Below are 27,827 nucleotides of genomic sequence, written 5' to 3' on the forward strand. Positions count from 1 at the left end.
AAGAGAAGATTGGGATAATGATAAGAGTTTGCACCTACCTAAAAGGGTGTCACAAGGAGGAGGGACATAAAGTATTCTCCTTAACCCCTGAGGGTAGGACAAGAAGCAACAGGTTTAAACTGCAGCGAGGGAGGTTTAGGTTGGACATTAGGAAAAACTTCCTGCCTGTCAGGGTGGTTAAGAACTGGAACAAACTGCCTAGGGAGGTTGTGGAACCTCTGGCATTATTGGAGATTTTTATACTCAGGTTAGACCAGGGCTGGGCAAAATACAGCCAGATCTGGCCAACCAACCAAGCCACCAGCTCTGGCCCGCAAGAGACTCAGCCAGTTCCCATCGCTGCTCAGCACTCAGAAAAACCAGCTGCAGGACCATATGCTTTTGTGACTGCTGCGCGCACAGAGGGAGGGGCTTCTCACACTGCCCCGCCCCCAGCATAAACTTGCAGATCCCACTGGCTGGTTTCCAACCAATAAGAGTTGCCTATTTGCAGGCAGCATGTGAAGTACCCCTCCTGTAGGCTCACAGTTTTCAGAGCAGCACACATGGCCCCTGCAGCTGTTCTGAGGACATGGGAGGGGCAAGAAAGGTGGGGACCTTGGCTTACGAACCTGATGGGCTGCTAGAGCTACCCAGGTAAGTGCCTCCCAGCCAGAGTCTGCCTCTGGCATCCCAAGCCCTCCTTTTCCCCAACTGTCTGCCTCCCTTCTACATCTCTATCCCATATAACCCAAAACCTCTGTACCTCTACTCCTGCACCCATATCTCTTCCCAGACCCTGTATCCCCTCCTACATCTCTCCTCCAAGTCACAAACCCCTCCCAGAACTTGCACCCCAATCCCTTACCCCCAGTCACAACCCAAACCCCTGCACTCCCTCCTGCCCTCCTGCCACAGGTTACAACCCTCTACCAGACTCTGCACTCCCTACACCCCTCCTCCAGGTCAGAATCCTCTCCTGCATCCATACCCTCTTCTGGATCCTGCACCTCATTCCATAATCCTCTTCTTCACCTGAACACCCTTCCAGATCCCCCTCCTGCACTCCAATCCCTTACCGCAAGCTCCCTTCTGCACCCAAGCTTCATCCCAGAGCCCATAACTCCTCCATTAATATCATGGAAGAGTGTGGCCCTTGGCCTCTTACCAAATTCTTGGCGTGCCTCCCCGTCCCCCAACAAAAATTATTGCCCACCCCTTGGTTAGACAAACATCTGTTTGATTCATCCCATTGTACAGGCAGTAGCTACAACAATCAGATCCAAATCTGGGTCCTGACTCAGAAATACCCCCAATGCCCCACATTATCTCTTTCTACCTTTGGATTCCGGATTGCCCTCACTCAGGAGATCGCACAAGCAGTCTCCACTACAGAAAGCAGCACTCACTCCATCCTTTCTCCCCCTGCCTGTCTCACAAGGAATTGCACCTGCCTCATAATCCTCCTTTAGAAGCCCAATAAGACACTTCCATTTAGATGGAAGCTTCAGTTCCCTTAGCTTCCTACTCGTCCCGCAGCTCAGGGATTCAGCTGGTGCTATCACTGGCTGAGTCCATGCCAAGCCCACGTGCCCCTGTGGCGTTGAGAGAAACAGAAGCAGCGTTTGCTACTGACGGTGTCGCTCAGACGAGACACACCCAGGGCCCTGTCCAGATGGCACTTGTTACACAACAAGGAGCATTAGTCAGTCCCCAACGTCAAACAATTATATGCGGCTGCTCCCTAAATATCCCCAGTAGGATACAGTGTTCCCTTTGCACTTCCTGTTTTGAACTGCGCTATTACTATTGCTCTGTGCTGTTAAACAGATGCCACCCGCATCCCAGACTGCCAGTGGGAAACAATACTGTGTGGGGGTTAGCAGCCCACCACGGACAACTCAGTCACAGTTCTCTGCTATGGTTGCGCATAGGACTCCTAAGTCTGAACCCTGATGCGCCGTCGGCCACACTGAGGGCGTGGGAAGTCTGTATTTAGGATGCCTGATGACATGGCTCTGTGGCACCTGTCGTATGCAGTCTGATGATCCAGCTTGAACCTGTTACCTGCTGACCTAGTCAAAGACCACCAGGGAGTCCCATTCTCAGCCACCTGCTTAAATTCTTTGGGATTGATGGCAGCCTACTGGAGACGGCTCTTCAGATTATCTTTGAAGTGCTTCTGTGGATGACCCTCCTTTCTTTCGCCCTCAGCTCCCTGCATAGGATCAGTTTAGGGAGATGCTGGTCTGCCATTCAGAGGACAAAGCCGGTCTGCCTCAGTTGTGTTCTCAGTAATGTTGCCTCAATACTGGTTCTGTTTGATCTCTCAAGAACCTTAATATTAGTCACTCTGTCCTGCCAGCAAATGCTCCTTACTGAGCTAAAGGAGCGCATGTGAAATTGCTCAAACAGTTCAATTTGACGTCTATAAAGAGTCCATCTCAGATCCACACAGGAGAGATGTTCGAACCACTGCACTGCAGATCTTCAACTTGGCAGTGAGACAAATGTTGTGCTAGTTAAGAATTTGTGTTTGGACTCAGGCAAGGACCTGGCTGGCTTCACTAATTCTGCAGTAAATGTTCTTATCAAGGGAACTGTCATGTCAAGCCCAAATACTTGAACTGATCCACATTTTTCATCTGTGTGCCTTGGATGAAGATGTCTGGCACTGGGGATGACTGGAACAGAGTTCAGTCTTCAAGAGAAATGGTGAGGCTAAATTGCTGGGGTGTTTCAGGAAAAAGCCACAACGATGGTCCGAAGGTTCACAGTCATCTGCAAAGAGTGCCTCAATGAGAAGTATCAAAGAGTCTTGGTCTTAACATTGAGTCTTCGAAGATCCAAGAGGGAGACATTGAGTTGGTAGTGGATGCATATCCCCTGATCCAAGTCCCTTGCAGTATGGTTGAGGACACAGGGAAAGAACAAGTTGAACAGCAGCAGAACAAGTTTACAGTCTTGCTTCCCTACATTAGAGACTTCCAATGCCCCAGAAAGTCCCTTGCTCTGTTGTGTGGTCGTGGAGCAGATGGAGGATTTGTATGAGCCTTCTTGAGCAGTCCAGTTTATGCAGAATGGCCACAGACCCTCTCTGTTGAGTGTATCAAAAACTCTGACCAAATTGATGACAACTGCACACAGGTCCCTGCTCTGCTCTAACCATTTTTCCTGGGCGTGTCTTATGACAAAGATCATGCCCATAGCACTACAACCTGATCTGAAACCAGACTGTGCTTCTGGCAAATTCTCCTCAGATATGTCTCCAGTGAATCTGTTCAATAGAATGTGGGCTAGTAGTTTCCCTGCTGTACAGAGGAGAGCAACGGAGTAGTTTCCAGAGTTAGCTTTGCTGCCTCTTTTTATTTTTTTTTTTTTTTTTTTAAAAACAGTGATACAACAATAGCAACTTTGAAGTCTTGTGGCAGGTCTTCTTCCCAAAGGCTACTCAAGAGGTCATGAAATATCTCAACGGCCTTGAGGCCCACTGCTTTATACAGTTCTGCTGGGATACCATTCTTTCCAGAGGCTTTGCCAGAGTTCAGTTGTTTGATGGCTTTCAACGTCAACTGATGGAGGGAGGTCTAAATCCTCTCTGCTAGATTTCTCAAGTAAACAATCAAGGGCGCACAGACAGCCAATGGATGGTCATTTGTGTAGACTATTGAAGCATTCAGCCCATCTCTCTAGGTTTTCCTCCTTGTCCCTGGTGAGATTTGTGCCAGATTTAGATGGTCCAAAGACTGCTTGGAGAGTCAGAGAACATCTTTGGGTTGTTTGTGTCTGCATAAAGCTGAACTTCTGCAGTTTCCTTTCCCACCATGCATCCTGTGTGCTCCTCAGTTCAGACTGGGCCTCTCCTTGTACGTATTTAGAGCCATCTTTCTTTGAGACAGAACCAAGTTCATTCTGCCATTCAGCAAATGCTTTCTGTTTGCAATAGGGGGTTTGGAAGTGTCCTCGCTGTTCTCATCGAGCCACCCAGTCCCGGTGTACCCTTTTCTTTGGCCTTGCATTGACTTAGCCATGTCAATAATCACATGTTCCATTTTTCTGCTAGGTTGCCAGTGACCGGTGAGCATGAAAAAAAGCCAACCTGTTCATCAAGTGACTGCTGAAACGACCTCTGATAGTCGACCTGCTTAAGATTAGCTATGATGAAAGCTATTGTATGAAGATTGGGGTGTTAGCACCGCCAAGGGACTATATGCAGGCTAAGAGGTCTAGAAAATCATGACTGGTGTGGAGAAAGTGAATAAAGAAGAGTTATTTACTCCTTCCCAGAACATGATAATTAGGGGTCATCAAATGAACTTAACAGGCAGCAGGTTGAACACAAACAAAAAGTTTTTCTTTACACAAAGTACATTCAGCCTGTGAAACTCCTTGCCAAAGGAGGTTGTGAAGACCAGAACTTTAACAGGGTTAAAAAAGAACTAGATAAATTCTTGGAGGTTAGGTCCATCAATGGCTATTTACCAGCCTAGGGACACCATTCCTACCTATACTGGCTATAGGCAACAGGGCAGGGAACACATGATGATCCCATTCTGTTCACTCCCTCTGGGGCATGTGGCACTGGCCACGGTTGGCAGACACGACACTGGGCGAGATGGACCTTTCAGCTGACCCAGTCTAGCCACTCCTATACTCTTAAGCACTGTTCGTACCAGTTTATGGTCTGTCCCGCTTCCTGTGCCATGCACAGCTCTGGTAATTCTGGCATTGTAGAGGTCTCATTGGCAAGTGAGTCAGCTGCACTGTTTTACATTGAAGATTGTGCCTGAAGATGGCATTAGTAATGAGCAGACTGCGTTCCACACAGGTACCCAAGAGGAGAAATCTGTTGCTGTTCATCTTTCCCATGCCATGTTGTCTTATCACACCTTTGCCATGCGAGCCTAAGAAGGGCAGCTCAGTCAGCCAGGATGCTGCTGAACTTCTCAGCTGCCCCAGGCACGGAGCTGAATGGCCATTAGCCCCAAGGTTGCCTATTGCTGGATTGTGGCGATGACTGCCAGTGATCCTCTCCATCTGCTGCTTTCTCGTGCCCCACTGCAATGGGCGTGGGATTACTTCACAATGTTAATGAGGATGAGAGGTGGTAAAATGGGGTGAATGGGATGAGAATTGCGAGAAAGCGTGTGTGGGAAATTCTGAAGTGAGAAAGCCATTGCACAGGGGTAGTTCCACTGCTTCAGCCATGGAAGGGGCATGAAGAATGGCCATGGCTGGGGATTTCCTCAGCCACAGTGGGTAACCAGGACTTCTTCAGGGCCTTGTCATGCTCTCCATGCCCCGCAGCTCGTTGCTGAGCCACCTTCATGGCCACTGAATTGCAAACGGATTTCCTCCGCCCATTCCACCAGAACAGTTTATGCGTGCCAGAGAAAGGCACTTTCCTTATCTCCCCGAGGTACATACAGCTTGCAAAGCTCCTTGGGAGGAAAGGCAGCTAGGTTTGAAGTCAATGAAGTGCTGCTCATTTGCACCAGTCGGGGATCTGCCCTCTAACACAGGTGCCATTCATTTTAAAATCAGCCCTCAAGCACTATGTCTGGTGCCCCATTTGTTGATCCATAGATAACCTTAACAAGACATTCTGTACAGCACTATGAAAAGTTGTCAGTAGCCCACTGCTTGATTGTATGGTCACCAGACATTAAACAGTGTAAAAATGTCTCCTACATCACTAGATTCTAAAGTTGCCAGTCCTGTGGACTTGAAAACTTTCTGATTTCAACTGATCCTGTGCTATTCAATTACAGCTCGGGGAACCACACGCCACAAGAACAGGCGAAAGTGATCTCCTTTACCTGCAATTTGAGTGGCAAATGGGAGACAAGGACTGATAAAGTTGAGCACAACTTCTGTCCAGTACCAACACGCAGACTATTTCATTTTGGAATTGAAGGCAAAAACACAAAATTTAAAAAAAATTAAATGCATTTGACATGTGTACGAGCAAAAAGCAAAAGAAGAAAAATGTGCAGTCACGATGCAGAAATAAGCAGGGGTCCTTCTCACGTGCTTTGCCACTGTGTCCTCACACACAAAGCCACATAGTTTGCTAACCTTGAATAGGAGGTGCGGGAAGCCCAACTCCAAGAGTCCAGTTTCAATCAGAGGGCTTGTCTATAAGCAACTTTGCACCAATTCAACTAACAGCATAATTTAAAATCTTAGTTAAAAACTGTTGCCAAAGGCTACGTGGACACTCTTAAATTAATATAAGCTTGGCCTATATCAATTTAGCTTCAGTCAAATGGTAGCAACTTAAGCTATCCTTAAATAAACCAAAAGAACATTATCTACATGGGGTTTCCACCTGTTCAACTCAACCCTTTTAAAAACAATTTAAATCAGGGCAACTTCTGCATTTAGACAGGGCCCCATAGTCAATGGTGGGAAACCAAAGTAACTGTTGTGAAAAAGGAGTAGTACCTATTTTAAGCCAGTGTAAATGAAAGGAATCAGACAGAGAAACATACGACAGGTTGCACCTCTATTAACTGGAACTCTGGTCCAGCAACATCCATAGTCCAGATGTTCCAGGATCAGAGAGTCCTGGCATGCTGTGAGAGGGTGGGGCAATGGGAGCTGAGTGTGATGCACTCAGGGAAGGGGGTGCAAAGTGCAGCTCAACTGGGCTGCAAGGGGGAGTGGAAAGGAGACGGGAAGCCCAGCATGCAACTTAGCAGGGCTGCAGGGGGAGCCAGGAAGCCCAGGAGAGGTGGGACAGAGGTGGCCGGCAGCAGGGGAGCCAGAAATGATCTCCCTGATCAGAAAAATCACTCATGCCGGACCAGTGAGGTCCCAAGAGTGCCAGACCAGGGAGGTCTAATCTGGACATGTTGCTTTGTAATGGTGAAGCAATATATCTAGCATGTTACAAGAGTCTGCTGCAGGGCCAGACTGAGACATGCTGAGGCTCTAAATTATGTCAAGTTTTAGAGGCCTCATAGAATAATACACAATTTTTGGCAATGCTAACAGAAAGGACAATGGAAATAGAAATAACCAAGTTTTGTGTTTGCATATGTACTGGGACAGAGGCAAGGATGCAACTAAAACAGCAATTTTTTTTTATTCAGAGGCCCCTCATAATCAGAGGCACTAAGATGTAGCTTACCTACCTTGTATGTAAATTGGTCTTTAGAATCCTCATGCCTCCAGTGTTTTCATATTCATTACAGATTATGCCATTTTAAAAGAGCTAAAAGGTGAGGATGGAAGTGTTGGGAAAGGGAGGGAGAGAAGAGGCCTCTGAAGGCTGATGTCATCTGACTCTCTCTCCCGAGTGTTAGTTCAGCATGGGAGGAAATAGGGCAGCTTCACTGTCACTACTCCAGCTCCGATTTGGAGGAATCGCTTTCAGGACGGAGGGACTTCTGCTGCCATGGACCATTCGGTCCCTGGCTTCTCAGCTTAGCTGGACAAAGAGGAGTAGAGAGGTAAGGAAACAGGGCCTCTGTGACAGTGTTTTATTTATTTGTTAACGCCTCTACACAGGAAAGTGGAGTATTATTTGCCAATTAAAAATCACCAGTATTCATTAGCATATGTGGGTGCAAACCAACCACTCAAATTATTGCCTGAATGAAGCGTGCTTTAGGAGTGACAGTTCAAATTTACAAGACAAATATGAGCAGTGTGTGTTCTTGGCAGCACAAACAGCTGGATGTAGTGTGCTGTGCAGTATAGGGAAAGAACACAACAAGGTGCTGAAATAACGGCCATGTGCAGCCATACAGAAACCCAGGTAGATGGATACAACACACACACACACACACGCACACTTGATAAATGCATCAAACTGACTAGCCACCAGAGGCACAGGCAGCGAGGCCGCGCACACAGGGACGGTGACTTCTCTCAAGCATTGGCACAGGCAGCTTCTCTAGAAGAGGGGAGCCCTCAGTGCCACAAGACAGACTACAAAGGGCAAGAGAGGTTGCTTACCCCTCTGAGCTGCTGGACACCACCGAACAGCCTCATCACTCCATCAATTTCCTGCTCCAGCCTTCTGGCCCAGTACTGCATCCTGCAAGAGAGAGAGAGGCACAGAGTCAGAGCCGAACACTTAGTAGATCAGCAGGATAACTGAGCGGGAGGGAAGAAAAGGGTGCCCACAGCTAAGTTTACTGCACTCTGTTTCTGCAGCACCAGATGCAGGGAGAATACCAAGAACACCTGCCCTCAGAGTTCCTGCTAGGGCTTCAAGACATGTACATTCACACACTAAGAAAAGGGGAAGGGGAGAGGGCTAGACAAAAGCCTGCCATTGCTACGTGCCTCTTTTTACCCTTTTACTAAGCAGGAGAGACCGATAAACACGTAACCCCAAAGGGATTATCCAAGACCTAGGTGGTTCCAGCCTTGGCTTTTGCTATGGGGAACAGTTATCACTGCTGCGGGGCTGTTTGGCCAAGAGCACCCACAAAACTGGTTCAGGATCAGCCACGTCCTCTGGCAGGAGACTATGCCCTGCCCTAGCTAGGGAATGGACTTTAAGCTGTAATAGGGCTTCCTCAATGTTATCTTGTGGCTAGGAAGCTGCACCATGGAGTATTCCGTCTGACTCCGGTGTTCAGATCCCTTTAAAGCAAGAGCCCCCAATGCTTGCAATCCTGCCTCTGCCCACAGCACATGCCACGCTCCCCCGCCCCTCCAAAAAATGTATTGATATTTGTAGCAACAGCAAACAGAAAACCCTCCTCAAATCCACAGCTTTTAATCCTCTTCTGTTATTAATGAGCTTCCCTGACTTCCTTTAATTTATGACCATGGAAATGTCAAATCTCCCACCCGGCCTGGAAGAGAGCTACAGGCAGTCCCCGGGTTACGTACAAGATAGGGACTGTAGGTTTGTTCTTAAGTTGAATCTGTATGTAAGTCAGAACTGGCGTCCAGATTCAGCCGCTTCTGAAACTGACCAGCAGCTAACTACAGGAAGCCCGAGGCAGAGTCGCTCTGCCCCGGGCTTCCTGGAATCAGCCGCTGATCAGTTTCAACAGCGGCTGAATCTGGACGCCAGTTCTGACTTACATACAGATTCAACTTAAGAACCCCAGGCGTCCCCAAGTCAGCTGCTGCTGAAACTGATCAGCGGCTGATTCCGGGAAGCCCGGGGCAGAGCAACTCTCCATCGGGCTTCCTGTAGTCAGCCGCTGGTCAGTTTCAGCAACGGCTGACTTGGGGACGCCTGGGGCAGAGCAGCTGGGGTGCTGCTGGGTTGCTCCAGTAGCGCCGAGAGTGGCGCTGCGGGACCAACCGGCAGCGCCCCAGCTACTCTACCACAGGCATCCCGAGAAAAGCCTGGTCCGCTGGAGGCGGGGGGGGGGGGCGCACTAGCTGCCCCCCCCCCAGCAGACCAGGGAGATGCGGAGCAGCTTTTCTCGCCCCGGAGGACGCGGGCGGCGGGACCGCGGCGTGTCTGGGCGGTCCCGCTGCCCGCGTCCTCCAGGGCGAGAAAAGCCCCGTTCGTAAGTACGGATCCGACATAAGTCGGATCCGCGTAACCCGGAGACTGCCTGTACTGGCTTGTCTACATCCTAATTATTATTATTTTCAGTGCTATTCCCATGGCACCATTTATCTTTCAGTGCTGCATCAGAAAAAGGAGCCAAAGAGAAGTAGAGGCTAGTCACGGAAAGCAGGAAGTCAGACGCACAGCAAGTAAGATCGTGCAGTGGAGAGGGCAGAAAGCAATAGCGCTATTGGCATTGGCCCGTTTTAAACGCAGGAAAATTTCCCCAAATCAGGTCTAGACACATACACACTGATGCCACGGAACCAAACTAGCTTCTCTGCAAAGCCAAGAGATGGAGAAACCCAACTCAGGAGCTCCTTCTACAGTCTAATGAGTATCAGCCAGGGGCCACAATTTATTTCCAGTAGGTACAAATTCTAGAGAGAATTCCCCCCCCCCCCCACCCCACCGCTTCTCTTTTCGAGCAGAAGCCCCACTTGTGAATCTGGACTGGAGGCCCTAAGGAGGGCAGGAATCTGGTCCAGCAGACACCCATGTTATTCACACAGGTGATGCTCTTGCCGAACATGAACATTACACAGGAGGCTGCCAACAGAAGGCTGGTATAACTGCGTCATGCAAGCATCCTGAATTAATCGTGCTGAAAAACCCATCTCTAGGATTAAACTGGTCTAATGTTCTCAAGCAGGTGCTGTGAGGATTTTTGGCCTCGGGAGCTTGATAGAGGAGAAGGCAGGCAGGGGAGCAGATGGGCACGAAAGCAGCAGACATTTTCTCTGAGAGGCAGAGAGCAAATCCACATGGACAGCTGTTTTAAAGGTGGAGGGTCACAAGTTCTAGAAGCTCTCCAAGGGACTTACACAGCTGGCCTCTTTCACTGATTTCTAGCTACCTACAGCATCTGTCCATCCCACCTCTCTAGGAACTGTGGCCTTGCCATATCAGATCAAACGAGAGCTCATGCAATCCAGTATCCATTAGTTACTTTTACACACACACACACACACACACACACACACACACACACACACACACACACACACACACACACACACACACTGTGGCTGACAAGATTTCAGACAGTTCTAATTATATGGGAAGTTTGAGGTAGCAGCATCATTCTATTAAGAAAATTCGGGACAGACAAAATTGACATGGGGTGATCATATTCTTTATTTCTAAATTAATTTTAACTCTAATTAACCAAGTTACTTAAAACCACAGAAAATTCATTCTGTGCCCAAATAATATGTGCTGTCATATTTGGGAGGAGATAAGGTAAGTTTGTGTGCATGAGAAAAAAGGTTGCAATTCTGGTGCAAAATTCCACTGAGCCGTAACTACGGAGCCATATCTGACATCTCCATAGCCAACCATCTCTGGCCCAGCCTACACTAGTGACTCTCAAGGGATAAATGTACCCCTAGGGTATGTCAACACATCTAGATATTTGCCTAGCTTTGCAAATTTCATACAATGATTTGTTTATACTGCTCTAAATACTACTAAAGTTTCTCAACCTGGTGTCATAATCTCTCTATTTTATCTGTCTGTCTGTCACTCCACGAGTCCATTTGCTCAAGAACGCTTCCTAAATGGTAAGAGCTAGTGCCACCAGATTTGGTAGACAGCTTCCTCTTCTCCAAGCTTAAAGCAAGGACAGGCGGTGATTGTGCCGGAACCAAAAGCCCTGAAAAAAGGATAGTATGCCATATGTGAAGTAGTGGGCAGGCCATGCCCTCTGGGCCTCCACTGGTGGTTGTGTGGGGGTTGGGGTGACCCCTACCGGCCAGTATCTGTAGCACTGCCCAGGAGGACGGCTGCCTTAAGTCACGTAGGCAAAAAGACCCAACCTATCCGACGGGTTGAGGGCAGGCAGGGAACAAAGGAAGGGAGGTTTCAGGAGTCTGGGCCAGGATGCCTCAGACCCCTTGGATTAGTGGGTCCATTGTCATCACTAGACCCTCAGCTGAGGCTGCTTCCCCCATGTTTTCCAGCCAGCAACTGCCCCTTCCCCCAAAACCTCCCTTCCTGGCAGCTGGGGGAGGGGAAAGACAGACCCCAGCTGACTGGGAGAGGTCGGGGGGGAGGGGACAGGTCCCTGGTGGGCTGAGGTGGCGGGGAAACAACATGCTCCCCCTGGGCGGGGAAACAACATGCCCCCTGAGCCCCCCACCCTGAGCCCTCCACACCCCCAACCCTCACTCTTGACCCCCAGCTTCCTGCACCTTCCTCCTATACCCAAGACCCTGCCCTGAAGCATCCAGGCAACACCGGGTAAGTCTACTCGATTATTTTATAATTAGATGGTAAAAATGAGAACGTGATTTTTCAGTAATAGTGGGCTGTATCACTTTCCTATTCTTATTTTGATTTTGTAAGCAAGTAGTTTTAAAATGAGATGAAACTTGGGGGTATGTAAAACAATCAAACTCCTGAAAGATGTACTGTATTCTGGAAAAGTTGAGAACCACTGGCATACTATTGCTATACCAACTAACTCCCCTAATGTAGATGCAGCTATGGGGCAGCAGGGGGGGGAGCTTATGCCAGTTCTATTGGGGGGTGGGGGGGAAGACAGGCTGTGCCAGTAAGCTGACTTTTTTGGTCAGTATAGTTGTTACTTTACTAGGGGTTTTGACAGCACTGAACTGTCAGAGAAATGAAATCACACCCCTACCTGACATTACTGTACCAGCACAAGTTTGTAGAGGTTGAACCTCTCTAATCCAGCACACTCTGCTCTGTTAACATCCGTGGTCCAGCATGATGTTACTTAGTCGGATGTCCACTTATCATGGGTGTGCCCAAGTTTCCCACAGTCCCATAAAGTTTGTTTACAGCCACCAGTTCTGTGTCTCAGTGTTCTGTGTTATTTAACTCCAATTTACCTCTAAATGTCTAAGGGTATATCTACACTGCATTCCTCTTTCGAGAGAGGAATGCAAATGCAGCTGAGCGAAATTACAAATGAAGTGTGGATTTGAATTTCCCACGCTTCATTTGCATAATCGTGTCCAGGCGCTATTTCGAAATACCCTATTTTGAAAAAATAACGCTGTCTAGACACAGTTATTTCGAAAGAAAACCCTTCTTTCGAAATAACCCTTAAACCTCATTTTATAAGGAGAAGAGTAAGGGTTCTCTTTTGAAATAACTGCATCTAGACAGCGTTTCTTTTTTCGAAATAGGGTATTTCAAAATAGCACCTGGACACAATTATGCAAATGAAGCGTGGGAAATTCAAATCCGCGTTTCATTTGCAATTTCGTTCGTCTGCATTTACATTCCTCTCTCGAAAGAGGAATGCAGTGTAGACATACCCTCAGAGCCCAGTAAACAGGAACCGTTGGGCTTGCTGCTAGACAATATTGACCTCCCATGGTCTAGCAAATTCTCTGGTTTGACTCCAGTCAGCCAAACTAGAGAGGATGCCAAACTAGAGAGGTTCAACCTGTAGTTTAGACCTGGTTTATATCTATGGATTTCTAAATGCGACCATCACTATAACACAGGGCCAGCAATTTGGGTGACCAGGAAAGTTCAAGGCAGACATACCTCTTCAGCCACCATTTGCCATGTTCCAAGTAGGAAAATACCATTTAAAAACATGTTACTGTTCTTCTCTCTCGGCTGACCTCCCGCTCCTCCGGTGATTGTTTCACTTGAAATTTGACAGAAAGGGATTAGAGCAAGGATGAAAAGGGCAAAGAAACCGAGATGCCATTATGCACATGGAGATTTTACTCTGATGCAGCTCCAGCATGGAAGCGGTGAGCAATAAGACATGACAGTCATTGCATCTCTAGGCCATTATTGCACGCCTCAGGTGGCGTTACGGGGCTTGAGGAGCAATAATTCCTCGAAACGCTCAGCCCGGAGTGTCTCACTGCTCTTGTGAAATGGCGTTTATAAATAAACTATAAAGCAAACAGCGAGGCCACCGCACTGACTGGGATACTAGTGACAGAAATGCATTACCCCTCACACGGCCCCATTTGTGGCCTGTGCTCTGAAGCCTCCTCCTAAATTTAATTCCAGCAGCAGCCTGAAGGATCCTTTTCTAGTGAATATGGAAGAACAGGATACCCAGAAGTCCTGCTGTTGGCAAGCCACTGAGCAAGTGGCTAGAGAGGCACCAAACCTTATGCAGCGAAGCAGTCTCGTGGCCCCATTCCAAGCCTGTCTGGACCAGCTCACCTCACTCCCTGCTAAAAGCAAACCCTTTCCTAGGTGTGGCTGTAACATGCAAATGCAACTTCCTTTGGCACTCAAAGAGCCCCAGCCCCTCGCTGTGCTTGTTTCGTGGCCCCCGCCCCGACCTGCACAGTTGATCACTTGCTGTACAATTTGTAACAAAGAAATCTTTGTAAAAAGAACCAAAGTCCTTTGTCATTGTCTCCTCAAAGGAAGCGTTAAAAATGTTAATTGATTTCATAATTTGCATATTTGATTTTTTGTTTAGAGAGGAGTTAAAAAGGTTTTTAAAAAAGCAGCATTTCAAAAATATTTACTAGCGCTCACAGCCCATCAGGAGAAATCAGTGCTGCAGTCCAACCCGCGCTATATGGGAGCAATGCATTTGCACTTTCACCGTTTTTCTGTGGGAATGTCTGTGCCTCTCCTTTCTGCTCTCCTATTCTGGAAATATCTGGCTCAGGCCCAGGGCAAGTTCCCCGTTTTGCACAAGCTGGTCCTGCAACTCCATGGAAAGGTTTTGGTTAATACATTTGAGGCGTTGCCACCTCTCCCTTTTCCGTTCCTGGAGGCATTCACTGGGAAGGGAATGAGAATTCCTATAGTCGGGGGACACCCCTTTCTCCCCCCCTCCCCAATTTCTGCATGGAATAGACTGCATTCCTTAGCATTGGTCTTCTGCACAGCAGCCCTCACACTGACTGGCAAGCCACCAAGGCAGGTTAAGTCCATTGGTTTGTGGTCTCAGCCAAGAGCCCTGAAGCTTTCTAGCTGCTGCATACATGAGATGCCCAGTTCCAACCCTCTACCTTCACCCCACCGATCAGCTGAGTGTGCCTTGAAGCCATAGGACTAGCTCCTCAAATGGTGTTAAAAAATGAGTAGCAACATCAGCTTCAGTGGAATTTTGTCTGCTCAAACCAGCGGAGGAGCTGTCCCATTCTGCAGATGGGCAACAGCTGCTTTACTGGGAGGTTCACACAGAGTAACTCACAAGCTGCTCTTGGAGGTTTAGGAATATGCATCTCCTAGTCAGGCCCCTCTTAGAGGGCAGAGGAATACAAGGAAAGAAAGAGTTTGATAGTTATGCACTTCAGGGGCTGGGGAGGGGGAGAGCTGTATTTTAGCAGTTTGATGCTAAGGTGAGACTTTTGGGCGAGAAGTGGTAAGTGAAAAGACTCAGCCCTTCTCCTGACCCAAGAGATCAGAAGTGTAAAAGGACAAGGGGAGAAAACAACCTGTTGGTTGGATATACTGCTCCAGACCTCAGGGGATTACACAGACAGTGTTCTGTACACGCGTACACACTTCATGCAGCACGTTCAGCCAAGAATGCTTCACTCCGATTCCTAGGTTTTGGTTCAATGCCCAAATATTGCTATTTAATAAGGTTGTTAATTATAGAGTTGTCTAATTTTTGCTCTGCTGGAACTTTCCCTTTTAATTGTCCTATTCTTCAAAAGCCTTAATCCTCTAACTACCTTCCAGTGTGCATCCTTCATTTCTTCTACATCTGAAAGAGGAAGCCCTATGTAAGCCAATATTACTGACCAGAAAAAAAGTGACCCAATGTTTGTTGTTGTTGAACAGGACTTCGGGGGTGTACTGGTGTGTATCAGAACAGCTGCAGAAATCACTGGCAGAATGGTCAGCAATTTTCAAACCTCCCACACTGTCATTTTCATGACTGTTAATTTCATATATGCGCACGGGTGCTCATCAGGAACAAGGGTGAGAAAATAATCAGACAGTTCATATGTACCCACCCCAAGATGTTACTTGCCCACTAGCACCCTACAATAAATACGTTGAAAGGGATATTCCAGAAATCCAGAGGAAGAAAGATCTATGGTCCGATCGATAGGAGCCTGTTCCAGGATTCTAGGCTCTATTCCCAGCTCTTCCACTACCCTGCTGTGTCATCTCAGCCACATCATGTCTCCTCTCTGCATCTTTGTGTTCCCTTCCCATTCAGCCTTGTCAGTTCATTGCAGCAGAGCTGCAACTGATGCATGTGTGTACAGCACCTAGCACAAAGCGACATTAACCTCAGCTATGTCCTCCAGATCTTGGCGTAACAATCTGTCTGTTCAAGAACTCCTTCTAAACGATAAGAGCTAGGACCACCAATTTGAGTAGGCAGCTTCCTCTTATCCTAACTTAAAGCAAGGTCAGGGTTTGGTTGTGACAGGAAAATTGGATGTGCCTGGAATGGGATTGCTCCTCAGAAAACCATACAGAAAAAAAGAAATCACCAGGCAAACAAAAGGGGAAAGCAGAGGACACCCACCCCCTTCCTCCAGGACTGTCCCAGGCCAGAGTCTCACATCCGTCCAGGCATCCTTTAGGGATAAGGAGCTGAAGCTCCCCCCTCAACCCAGATTCGTTCATGGACACTGCTGGCTGTTCTCCTTCATCAGGGAGTGAAGGGAAAGTGCACAGTTTGCTGCATTCCTCACTCTGGTTGGGAGCGGGGGCAGACAAACCTGGACCTGCCCTGAGGGAAAATGCACCCCTCCCCTGTCTGTGCCCACTGGAGCTGCAGTGGCCATGGAGAAACACTTCTCACCTGGCCCCAAGCTGCTGTGGTAAGAGAGGGCTGGTGTAGGCCTACATTTTTACCCTCTCCTCCCTACCCTCACTCCAGAGCAAGAATTTAAATGAAGCATGCACATTTCCATTTTATTTTCCACAAAAAAAACCCCCAAAATCGAGTTCAGGACCCGAGCAATGCCAGGTAAATCTTCTAGTTAATAAGTAAATAAAAAACCAAGGGGATAATTTGGGGAGGTGGCTTTATGGGTCTGCAACCTAGTCCTAGGCAAACGACATGAACAAAATGCCACAAATACTATATTTCATTTTGCAACAAATGCACTTGAATTTGTGGTCCATTAGTTTACCACAAATATGGCGAACAAGTCTAACTGGCAGGAATGTTTACAGAAATCACTATGTTTATGGGGAATATGAGAGAATATTCCTGGAAAATGAGTTTTGAACCTGAAAACCCAAGTGTCTGCCCTCTAAACAGGGAACAGACAATGCCACGTGATCAATGTGTCCTCACAAAATATTTTGGATTCAAACTTTGCACATCAAATGCTCACAACCAGCTCTTTTGCAGAGGAGCTGGAGGCCAAAGGATAATTCAGTGAATACATGAACAAACAGGTTTGAGTAAATCAAGCTTTTTGCAGATGACTGGCCAAGAGGAAGAGAAGCTAATTGGTCAAATGTAGCCAATGCCATACTTAATGGTAGTGCAAAGGGTCCCCAGAAGATAGGTGCATCCCGTTATCACATCAACCCACATGCACTCTCCCACTGCCCTGGTAATCAAAACTAACCCGCAAGCAATCTCTTTTGCAGACAGCTAGGCAGAAGGCAATTTCAGCAGGAGGCTCCCCAAACCAGTCACTACTCACCCTAGAGTGGGTTTCCTTCCTTACATTGCATGACTGTTGGGATCTGCAGCCAGCACATTAAGAGCACTGGAATTTTAGCTCTTCCACCTGAGGATCCCAAAGTCCTGTTCTACCATGAAAGAACCAAGCCCCACCCTCTCAGGGACTGAGTCCAATGTTGTAGCAACATTTGGTCACAGTTGTTTAAGGGAGCACAAACTCAGACAGGTGAGGTACAAGGCAAGTAACTATTGATCATCCTCAGCCAAGGCACAGATAAACAGCAAGTCTAGATGCCTAACTGCTAGATAACGCCCCCTCTCCTTTTCCAAAATCAAATCCATTATTGCTTCCTTGGATGTAAATCAGGAGTAACCATCCAGAAGCTGGTGAAGTTACACCAGATTTCTACTGTTTTACAATGAGATTGGAACCACCTCCTTGGATTTTTACAGCCTCTAACAGAACTGAAGAGCTGCAAGATCCTGCTTTAATAAAAAAGTGTCAGTTTTATAAAGCCTATTTATTGCCCAGAGGAGGTTCACCCAATGAATCCGCTTGTAATTGTCACTCCCTATCAAGCCCTCATGACTGACAACATCCATGCATCACCATGAAGCCAGCCTCCCTCTGTGCCACTGCTATCTCAGCTGTTTTCACCACGGTCTCAGCAGCTATGGGTCTCGTTATAGCTGAAAGACACGAGGAGGTTGACGAGATCCCTTTGCCCAGTGTAAGGCGAGAGCAGGTCTAGCAAAGCTTCTGGTAGCAGCATGAATTATTAACTCACTTTATGATGCAATGACAGACACACTGGGTTATTTGTTTATTGTGTATAACTCATGGCTCTCTTGGGAGGCAGACAGGGAGGGGTGGAGGAGATCACTGCAGTTCTAATTTGTTCCAGGAAACGAGCATCAGATGGAAAGTAAAGCTGCCCAAAGGAGAGCAGCCCAGCTTCCACCAAGCAACCCATGGGAGTCCAGATCCCCACTGGGGAGCGAAGCACATGCTCCACAGCTTGGAGAACTAGCAAAGCAATCAGACTGACACAGCCAGAGTTGGCAAGAGCGCAGATGCTGAAGGACAAGAGATTTTCTCCTGAGTTCTGAAAGGCAACTTTTTCTGCAGCATCTCACCATCAGAATGTTTGTGCCCTGGCACATGCACTCTGCTTGGTGAAGTGATGATAAAAAACACGAAGAGTCAGGGTACGTCTAAACTACACCCATCTGTCGGCAGAGGGTTGTAAATTAGACACATCAAAAGTGCAAATGAAGCCAGGATTTAAATATCCTGTGCTTCATTTGCATAATGGAGGCCACCACTTTTTTCAAAACGGGGCTTTAGAAAAAAATGGCAGTTTAGATGGGGCGTTTTTGACAGAAATGCCTCGAGCCGAAAGATAATTTTTTGAGGAGTGCAGGCCTTTTTTTCCCCCGAGAAGCCTCATTTTGAAAAAAGCGGAGGCCGCCATTATGCAAATGAAATGCAGAATATTTAAATCCCGGCTTCATTTGCACTTTCGATGTGTCTAATTTACATCCCTTTCCTGACAGAGGGGTGTAGTTTAGACACCCTCATTGTGCAGTTGCATCCTATTGTTCCCATCATTTAAGAACATAAAAGCACCCATGCTGGGTCAGACCATCTAGGCCAGCATCCTGTCTGCCAACAGTGGCCAATGCCACATGCCCCAAAGGGAGTGAACAGAACAGGGAATCATCAAGTGATCCCTCCCTTGTCACCCATTTCCAGCCTCTGACAAACAGCGACTAAAGATACCATTCCTACCCATCCTGACTAATAGTCATTGATGGACCAAACTTTCATGAATTTATCTAGTCCTTTTTTGAACCCTGTTAAAGTCCTGGTCGTCACAATGTCCTCTAGCAAGGAGTTCCACAAGTTGACTGTGCATTGTGTGAAGAAATACTTCCTTTTGTTTGTATTAAGTCTCCTACCTATTAATTTCACTCAGTAACCCCTAGTTTTTGTGTTATGGGAACAAGTAAATAACTTTTCCTTATTCACCTGTCATGATTTTAGAGTTCTATCATATCCCCACTTAATCTCCTCTTTTCTAAGATGAAAAGTCCCCATTTTATTAATCTCTTTTCACATGGCAGACATTCCAAACCCCTCATCATTTTTGTTGCCCTTTTCTGAACTTTTTCCAATGCCAAGATTTTTTTTTTTTTTTTGAGATAAGGTGATCACATCTGCTCACAGATGTGGGCATACCACGGATTTATATAGAGGCAATACGATATTCTCAGTCTTGTTCACTATAGGGATGTAAAGAGTTAACTGGTTATCTGTATGTGGACAGGTTCACTGGTGGGGCAGCAGCAGTCCCCCCTACCTGCAGTGTGTGGGCTCAGCCCAGCCAGCACAGCTCCCTGCCTGCAGCAGGCCTAACCTGGCCAGAGCAGTCCCCTCACCTGTGGCACAGTGGGCTCAGCCCAGCTTGGCCAGAGCAGCATCCCCTGCTGGCGGCGAGCCCTGCTGCACAGCAGCTCCCCATCCCCCGCCTGCATTCTGACGTGGGCATGCGGGGCCACTCCCGCCTATCTGGGTCCACTGCACCGCGGGATCACAGTTAACTTTTTACCCCAGATTTTACATCTTATATTCTCTATCCTCCTTTTAAGGATTCCTAACATTCTGTTGGCTTTTTTGATTGCTACTGCACATTGAGTGCATGTTGTCAGAGAACTCTCCACGAGGTCTCCAAGATGTTAGATGTCTCTCGAATGGTAATAGCTAATTTATCCCCCATCGTTTTATACGTAGCGTTGGGATTATGTGCATTACTTTGCATTTAACAACATTAACATTCAGCTGCCATTTTGTTGTCCAGTCACCTAGTTTTGTGAGATCCTTTTGAAGCTCTTCAGTCTTCTTTGGACTTCACTGTCTTGAGAGGTTTTGTATCTGCAAATTTAGCCACCTCACTGTGTAGCATCTCCTCAGATCATTTATGAATATGTTGAATAGGATTGGACCCAGTATGGACCCCTGTGGGTGTGGGACACCACTAGTTACTTCTCTCCATTCTAAAAACTTACCCTCTAAAAATTCCTACCCTTTATCTCCTATCTTTTAACCAGTTATCAATCCCTCAGAAGACCTTCCCTCTTATCTCATGATAGGTTACTTTTCAGAAAGCCTTGACAAGGCTTTCTGGAAATCCAAGACTGGATCCCCTTGTCCACATTCTTATTGACTACCTCAAAGAATTCTAGTAGATTAGTAAGGTATGATTTCTCTTTACAGAAACCAAGTTGAGTTTTCCCAAAAAAATTATGTTCACCTATGTGTCTGACAATTCTGTTCTTTACTATAGTTTCCATTTGCCCAGTACTGAAGTTAAACTTTCCAGTCTGTAATTGCCAGGATCACATCCAGAGCTTTTTTGAAAACGTGTGTCACGTTAGCCATCTTCCAGTCATTTGGTACAGAAGCTGATTTAAAGGATAGATGACAAACCATAGTTAGTAGCTCTGCAATTTCACATTTGAGTTTTCAGAACTCTTTGGGTGAATGCCATCTGGTGCCAGTAAGTTGTTACTGTTTAGTTTGTTCCAAAGCCTCCTCTAATGACACCTCAATCTGGGACAATTCCTCAGATTTGTCACCCAAAAAAATGGCTCTGTGCCGGGTCCCAGCATGATGAAGGTCATTGACCCTAGAAGATTGGAGGAGCCTAAACATCCTCCAGCCCTCATAGAATCAAGTTCTTGAAAAGAAAATACGGAGTATGCAAATAGCGTCCCCTAAGAGAAATGGTACAAGTCCCCTTGCTTGGCTCATTTAAGAAACTGGACTGATCCAGACGTTGGGGAATGGACTGAATGGGACAACCCTCTACTGCCTGCTAGAGCTATGGATGTTAGAGTGTAACTGATAAGCTGATGCTTATTGGTTAATGGTGTTGGTTACTCTTCATCGGCTCCCAGAGAGGCAACTTTGCTGTGGCAAGGCAGCGAAGCATCCTTTCCCTGGAGCCAAGCAGGCAAGGGCTGGCGGCAGCCCCACTCTCAGGAGGCTGCTCTGTGAGCTCCGCAGAGTCCCTACAGTGTGTAAATGCAGAAAATCTCAGCAGTTACACAGCTCCCTACGTAACAGGCCTTTAACATCCCTAGATAGAAAACGATTTTAAAAGGGCACTCCATGAAGTCTAGTTTACAGGGTGTGCAGCAGACCCTGTCCAGCAAATAACGGGCCAGCTGGCACCCGGGGTTTGTAAGGACGGCCACAACTCTGAGCTAGAAAGAGCCCACCAAAAGGGTCATTGTGCTGTGCTGAAGTAGCTTACCACAAGACGTTATCATTGCAAGGAAACTACATTCCAAAGTGAAAAGCTATTAAGCAGCAGCCAGCACAAGATGGAAAACAGCCAGTTGGGTCTCCCTTCCTGACCCTGGCATGCTGCAGGGCCACTCCCAACACCATTCCGTGATGAGTCTCATTCGAATGTCTCGGCTAACCTACACTGGGCTCTCTGTGGTGATTAATTAGGTCTTTAAAAAAAACACACACAGAGGCCACCTCCAAAAGGTTCAATAACATTCAGTCACTGTAAGTCTGATGGCCAGCTGGGGCTGAGGTGGGCCTGAAGTAGGCTAGTCCTCAGCCCTGGTCAAACAAAAGGTATCATTCCCCTTTTCTGCGAGAGGCTGAAGCTAGGAGAAGCATTCAGCCATGCCATTTCCACTGCTCCTCGGCTTCTAACGGTATTAGCCCACCTTCTCCTAGGCTGGTGGAAGTAGGTAGCTGCATACAGGTCTCTCAGGCTTTCTAGGCAACATTTTCATTTGATGTCCGTTCAGTTAATACCCCTCTTAAACAAGCCCTCTCCCAGCCATTACTCCACTGGAGGGATTCCTGACTCACAAAGGAGTGCCATAGCGAGAGAGGGTGGTCTAATCATTGTTATTATACAGCACTTAGCGATGCTTGCGCAATGAATCTCTCGATAGCCAAACATTCAGGAGCCTGTCATTTTTACATGCTGGCTACCGCCTTCCCAGAAGCTGCATGTTGGATGTTCCTTTTCAGCAACGCACTCAGGGGGAAAGGAGGAGAAAAAGCACTTTTAAAAATTAATTGATTGCACTTTATGCCATTATCTCAGTGCTTTATGATTCATGCCTAAGAGCTGCCTGCAGTACCTTTGGATCCGGTCAGCCCCAATGTAAGGTGCACACATCTGGACTCTGGCAGCATAAAACCATCTCCAGCTTTATCACAACACCATAGGAGAGGCCAAATGGGCAGCACTAGCCAGTCACGGACCCCAATCAGGAGCACATGGCTCACTTCACAGGGTGATGAAACAAATGGATACAAGCTAGCTTCCTTTCCCTGGCAAAACAAGAGCAGCTGAAACCCAGCGTACCCTGTGAGACCAGGGGAGAACAGTCTCAGTGCTACAGCCGGTCTTTCCCTTCCCAGGACCCATTCTCCTGGACATTTTAGAGATTAGGTGCAGTGAAGACTTCACGGAGGATGAGCAAAGGAGGCAGGGAGAAAAAGTAAAGTTGTGTCCTCTTTTCCCAATACGGTTGCCAGATGGTTTAACAAAAAATACCAAACAGTGCCCCCCTCGCCCCCCCCCAAAAAAAAACACACCGGAAAAAAACTCTGTTGAGGAAAAAAGGGGGAGAGCAAAGCTGTTGAGAAAAAAAGGGCACTGCGCCTTTAAATGGCCCCATGCTCCTCACTCCCCTGCCAGACATGGCAGGGAAAAAGTGATCCCCACCAGGCTTCCGTCTGAGGGAAAACAGGAAAGCTACCAAGAGTAGGCGCACCTTTACCTGCAGTGTAGGCACACTACATAAGGAGGCGGTAATTGAGTTAGAAGGGATGATCCTCCCACAGAGAGTGATGCTCCAAGGCACTTGCCATGCTCACCAACTCTCGTGCATGTCCACGTGGGCATGCACAATAGAAACCGGGAAGACAAATACAATTCACTTTTCACTGTTTTCAGTGCCAATATTCATCTATGAAATCAAAAGCTTGCACAGAGAATATCCAGGGTTGTTGGTTTTGGGTCTCCTCCTCCTTCCTCCCCTCTCCCCCCCAAGACAAAACCAGTTATTAATGTGGCAGTCTTGATGGGTCTTATGACATCATCAACCCCTTTCTATTTAGAATAATGGCTTCTTCCACACGCCAAGAGATTTGAAATTACCTGTGAAATATATTTCCCTAGGCGCAGGCTCAAGAAGCATGTAAATTACCCAGGCTAATGGCCTCTAGAAGTCTCTCCCTCTCCAACTCATGCATTCCCTCCCCCTCCTCTCCCCCACACAGCTGGAAAGTGTTCAGGTAATATCATGGGAGACATGCTAAGGGGTAAATATTTGTGGGATGCAAGAGCTGTTGGTCTGTGACTCTCCCAAGAGTGCTCTGACTTTTAGAGCCAAGATACACAAACCTCATACAGACAGAGCTCCTAGTAAGGAGCTGCACTGTGAGCACAAATATGCAATTTTAAAAGAACCTTTTTCCTGGACAGATGCCGGGCCATAATTTCCATGGCACGAGTAGCCAAACCTACACTGGATTATGCTGTGGAATGCACCCCTTTAATTTTCAAACACCTGATGTCATGGCATGTTGAGCAATTGCCAGCAATTCCTCCAACACTTCAAAGAAACTGCCTTGCTCAAGTATATGTTGGATGCCTCACTTTGGTACCAAGGGGCACTTGCCAGCATTTAGCCCCCAGAGCAGCTCTGGATTCCACAGACAACTCCCATTTGTCCCAAGACAAGGAAAGGGGAATTCTTCCATAGGTCAAACTCTTCCAGCCATGTTTCCATTCGTGGAAGGTCAGTGCATAGAACGAGGTGCACTGACTCCAAGGGAAGGTGCCTCATCCACTGGCAAGAACAAGGTATCTCGGTGTGACCTGAGTTGAAGCCTAGAACTGCTGCCAACCGACCTTGTCACGTCCATTCATCCTCAGTTTCACCTGAGCGGGTCATTCATTTTGACGTACTAACGTTATTAGCAAACCCACCGAAAGGAAGGCAGGCATTATGTAGGAGAGGACTAGGTACGGGAGGGAAACAAGGATGCAGACAGGGGAGGAGAAAGAACACCTAGGTGCTCAGACTTCAGCAGAAGGAAAAACTGAAATAGGATATAGAAATATTCACACCCCCAAAAGGGCAGGACAGCCACAGAATCAGCTCTTTGGCTGGTGTATACAGATGCAGCTCCCTTGGGGATCTGACCCTTCCACTAACAGAGCCTGCTACAGGCAAGGTTGCCACCCAGAATCACCTTACACTATGCTCATGCAAATCACAAGAGCCCCTGAAGTTCTATACTAAAGAGCAGAGTAGAGGGTTGCCAGGTGTCCGGTTTTCTACCGGACAGTCTGGTTTTTGTGCCCCCTGTCCGGCAAAAAAATTCAGAAAATACCGGACATGTGTAATGTCTGGTATGTTCTGTTTTTCCGGCTGGGCGCCAGACAGAAGCCTGGCGGGAGCGGGGGGAGTGGCTGGGAGGTGGGGCCGTGATCAGCACTGGGAGCCTGTGGTAGCATGCAAAAGCCTAGCAGGGGCGGGGGGAATGGCTCGGATTCCCAGCCACTCCCCCCGCCCAGCTTCTGCACGCAACCAGAGGCTCCCAGCCTCTGGTTGCGTGCAGAAGCCGGGAGGGGAGAGTGGCTGGGAGTCCCAGCCATTCCCCTGGCCCCTGCCAGGCTTCTGCACGCAACCAGAAGGCGTCCCAGGCTGGGAGGCGGGGCCGCGATCGGCGCTGGGAGCCTCTGGTTGCATGCAGAAACCGGGCAGGGGTGAGAGGCGTGGCTGGGAGGCGGGGCGCAATCGGCGCTGGCAGCCCTCAGCTGATTGCGTTCGAGGAGGAGTGATGCCGTGGGGAGGAGGAGAAGCCCCATCCCTGCTCCTGAGCACTGTTGAAGCGCGTTGCAGCACCGTAGTCCAGGAGAGAAGCCCACAGGTGCTTTGTAGTTGCATTTAGGCGCCTTCCATAGGCTCTGTGCCAAAACTGACTGGGGTGGAATTTCTGCTTCTTCCCACTGGGACACACAAAGGCCTGGCTATGGGGGAGTCACCATCCTACCCATGGTCACCCCCCAGCCCACCCTGCCATTGTGTTGCCCCGGGGTCTGCCTCTCTCCACTTTGGGCAGCAGGCAGCTGCTTTGCAGAGCAGGCTCTGCTGCCTCCTCCTCTGTTCCCAGCTTGGTGGCTCTTGGTAGTAGCCACACAGGATGTGTGTTCGGTGTGGGTGGGTTTGGGTGTTGGACAAAAACAAACCAAGTTTATTCCCCCCCGGGGGAATTCTACTGAAGCAAGGAGAGGAAGGACAGGGATGAATTTGGCGCAATGGTCTTTGCATGAATTTTTTGAAGCCAAGGTCAAGCTACTATGCATTTCCCAGACACATCCATCCTGCTAAGCCACAGGTGGACAGAAGCTGTGGTAGCACACTGCCCTCATTTTCCAGAAACATAACTAGGACAAGCAACTTGAGCAATTTGAACAAACAGGGATATATACCACATCAAGGCATTTTCCCACTGATGGTTGAGGGCCGCACACTTCAGGACCTTGCTCAGAGTTCAAAATTAACTCTTGGCCCAGGCCAGTAATGACACCAGCATACTAAACACAAGTGATCAATCCTGAAATACTAGACCCAAGTATAGCAACAGCAGAGCAAATGGGAAAAAAAGCAATGAGGCTGTGACAGTGACGTTTTTCATTGCTGTGGACAAGGAAGTGTCCACTTCATTCACAAGATTTGCCAAAATATTCAATATTCATAATATTCTGTTTTATGGCTGCTGAATCTAGATTAACTGATTCACACACACACAAACACCCCTCGCTCAACCTTTGAATCTTTTAAACAACTTTAAATCTACACCTCTAGAGATCACGCTCCCCCCCGAAATGCAGCCGCCATTCTGTATCAGCACAATGTGGCACGAGAGTTTTAGGGACAGACAATGAAAATGCATTCTACTCCCACTTAAACAAGCACATAGATTTCAGCCAGAAGATGAAAATCATTCAGGTTAGAACTCTGCCCAGTACAATCAGGGTCTTAATTTCCAAAACAACTGAGACAGTGCCCTTTCAGATAGACAGCAACTCTCCTTCCCCATCACCACACTGGGATATTGCACTGTCCCGAATCAGGGAGAAAGCAATTCTCTAAACCATCAACACCCCTTCCCACAACAGCTTGGTTCTCTTTAGGGAGGGTCCCCCATCCACATACTGTCTAGCTCCAACTGTGTCTTTCATGAGAGGTCACAACGCTTTGTGTTGGTTACATGAATGGATCAATTCAGTTAGGGAAGAAAGGCTATGGATTGTACAGCCTACCATACAAAAAATACTGACTTGGGCCATGGGCACAGCTATCCATCCACTGCTTAACTACGATCGCACACAATCTAAAAAGACTCTTTCTTGGATGAGAAGGCCACACCCTAGTTGTCTGAAAGCCATCGAACTGATGACATATATAAAGTAGCTCTTGCAAAAAAAAAAAAAAAAACCCAAGCTGCTTTTCAGTGCATGTAATCACATTCATAAACAGCTCAAACCACCAGTACAAGACTACTTGGAAAGATGTCAGGAAGGAAGGGGGGGGGGGGGAGATTCTCACACACTAGCATCCCTATGGGCAATTCTCCATCCAGAGTATTGGCCTGAGTATTCAGTCTGATCACAGACAAGATAAAATTGTCTTTTCTGAGGCAAATGAGGCAAGAACTGGGCTGTCATGCCACGGTCTATACAAAATAGCACAGTGCAAGGGGAGAGGGAGAAGAAACCATTTAGCTAAGCAAGCATGATGGTGAAATCAGACCTTGGCTCTCAGGCATCCTTTCACAACTGGCCACAGAGTGGCATTACAGCTCCATTTTGCCCTGCCGGATTAAGACAGCAAAGAAAGGCAGGTGAAAGAAATGCTGCCTCACCATGGACAACCTTAATGCTAGAGACTGGGGTGAGGGCGATGCCACCAAACCCTCATTAGACCCCTCCAAACAGCAAATAAAAAGCAGAGTTGATTATAGATCTCTCCAAAGGGAAACTGAGTCAAGACAGCTTCTTTCCACGGGCAACACAGAGTACAAAAACAATGACAGAGGGGATCCATTCAGGCTCGAGGCCAGGAGAGGAAAGTTGACGTTTGCCTCAAAAACATCCACAGGGCATTCCTGACACCAGGTCTCATGCGTGGGAAAGGGCTGACTAAGATTACGTGGTGACGTATAGAAGCTCCATGAAATTATGCAAATTGGATGCATTTCTTTCCCCACAGAGATTTGTTTTTGTTTTGATTTTAAAAAGAAAACCTCAATAAGAAACTACAGACTCCATCAGCTTAAAAAATGGAGCCAAAAGCCCAAGTTCATCCTGGGTTTAACTCCACTGCGTTGAGCAGAATTGCACTAAGGATCAATTTGGCCTGAGACCTTGAAAGCATTTGGATGGCCCTCAGCCTGTAAATAACATGCTTCTGCAGCAAAAAATAGCCTGGGAGACTCAAGACGGTGAATTCTGCTACACAGCGACACAGCCAGGATGGTTCACCTGCAAAGATAAACAGCCCACTAAGGCACGGTGCGTTTGGGGAGGGGAGCTGGTTTGGGGCTAGTCTGCGGCTAGTCTGCATTCACTCCCTCTTTGTGCTCTCGAAATGGCTGTCATGCCATGGCAAGCAGAGCACTGCCAGCAGCTT

At 47.6% G+C, this 27,827-nt stretch overlaps 1 protein-coding gene across 2 annotated transcripts in view; it reads right to left on the minus strand.

The window, feature by feature from the left end:
- CACNA2D2 (calcium voltage-gated channel auxiliary subunit alpha2delta 2) overlaps positions 1 to 27,827 on the minus strand; it is a 413,205-nt gene that overhangs the window by 376,162 nt on the left and 9,216 nt on the right. For both annotated transcript variants that reach the window (XM_075939506.2, XM_075939507.2), the window contains exon 2: positions 7,945 to 8,026. In XM_075939506.2, coding sequence (XP_075795621.1) covers positions 7,945 to 8,026 — 82 coding nt within the window. The remainder of the gene's footprint in view (positions 1 to 7,944; positions 8,027 to 27,827) is intronic.

This window comes from Pelodiscus sinensis, chromosome 11 (genome assembly GCF_052426305.1).
Source record: "Pelodiscus sinensis isolate ZL-2025 chromosome 11, ASM5242630v1, whole genome shotgun sequence".
Taxonomy (NCBI): Eukaryota; Metazoa; Chordata; order Testudines; family Trionychidae; genus Pelodiscus; species Pelodiscus sinensis.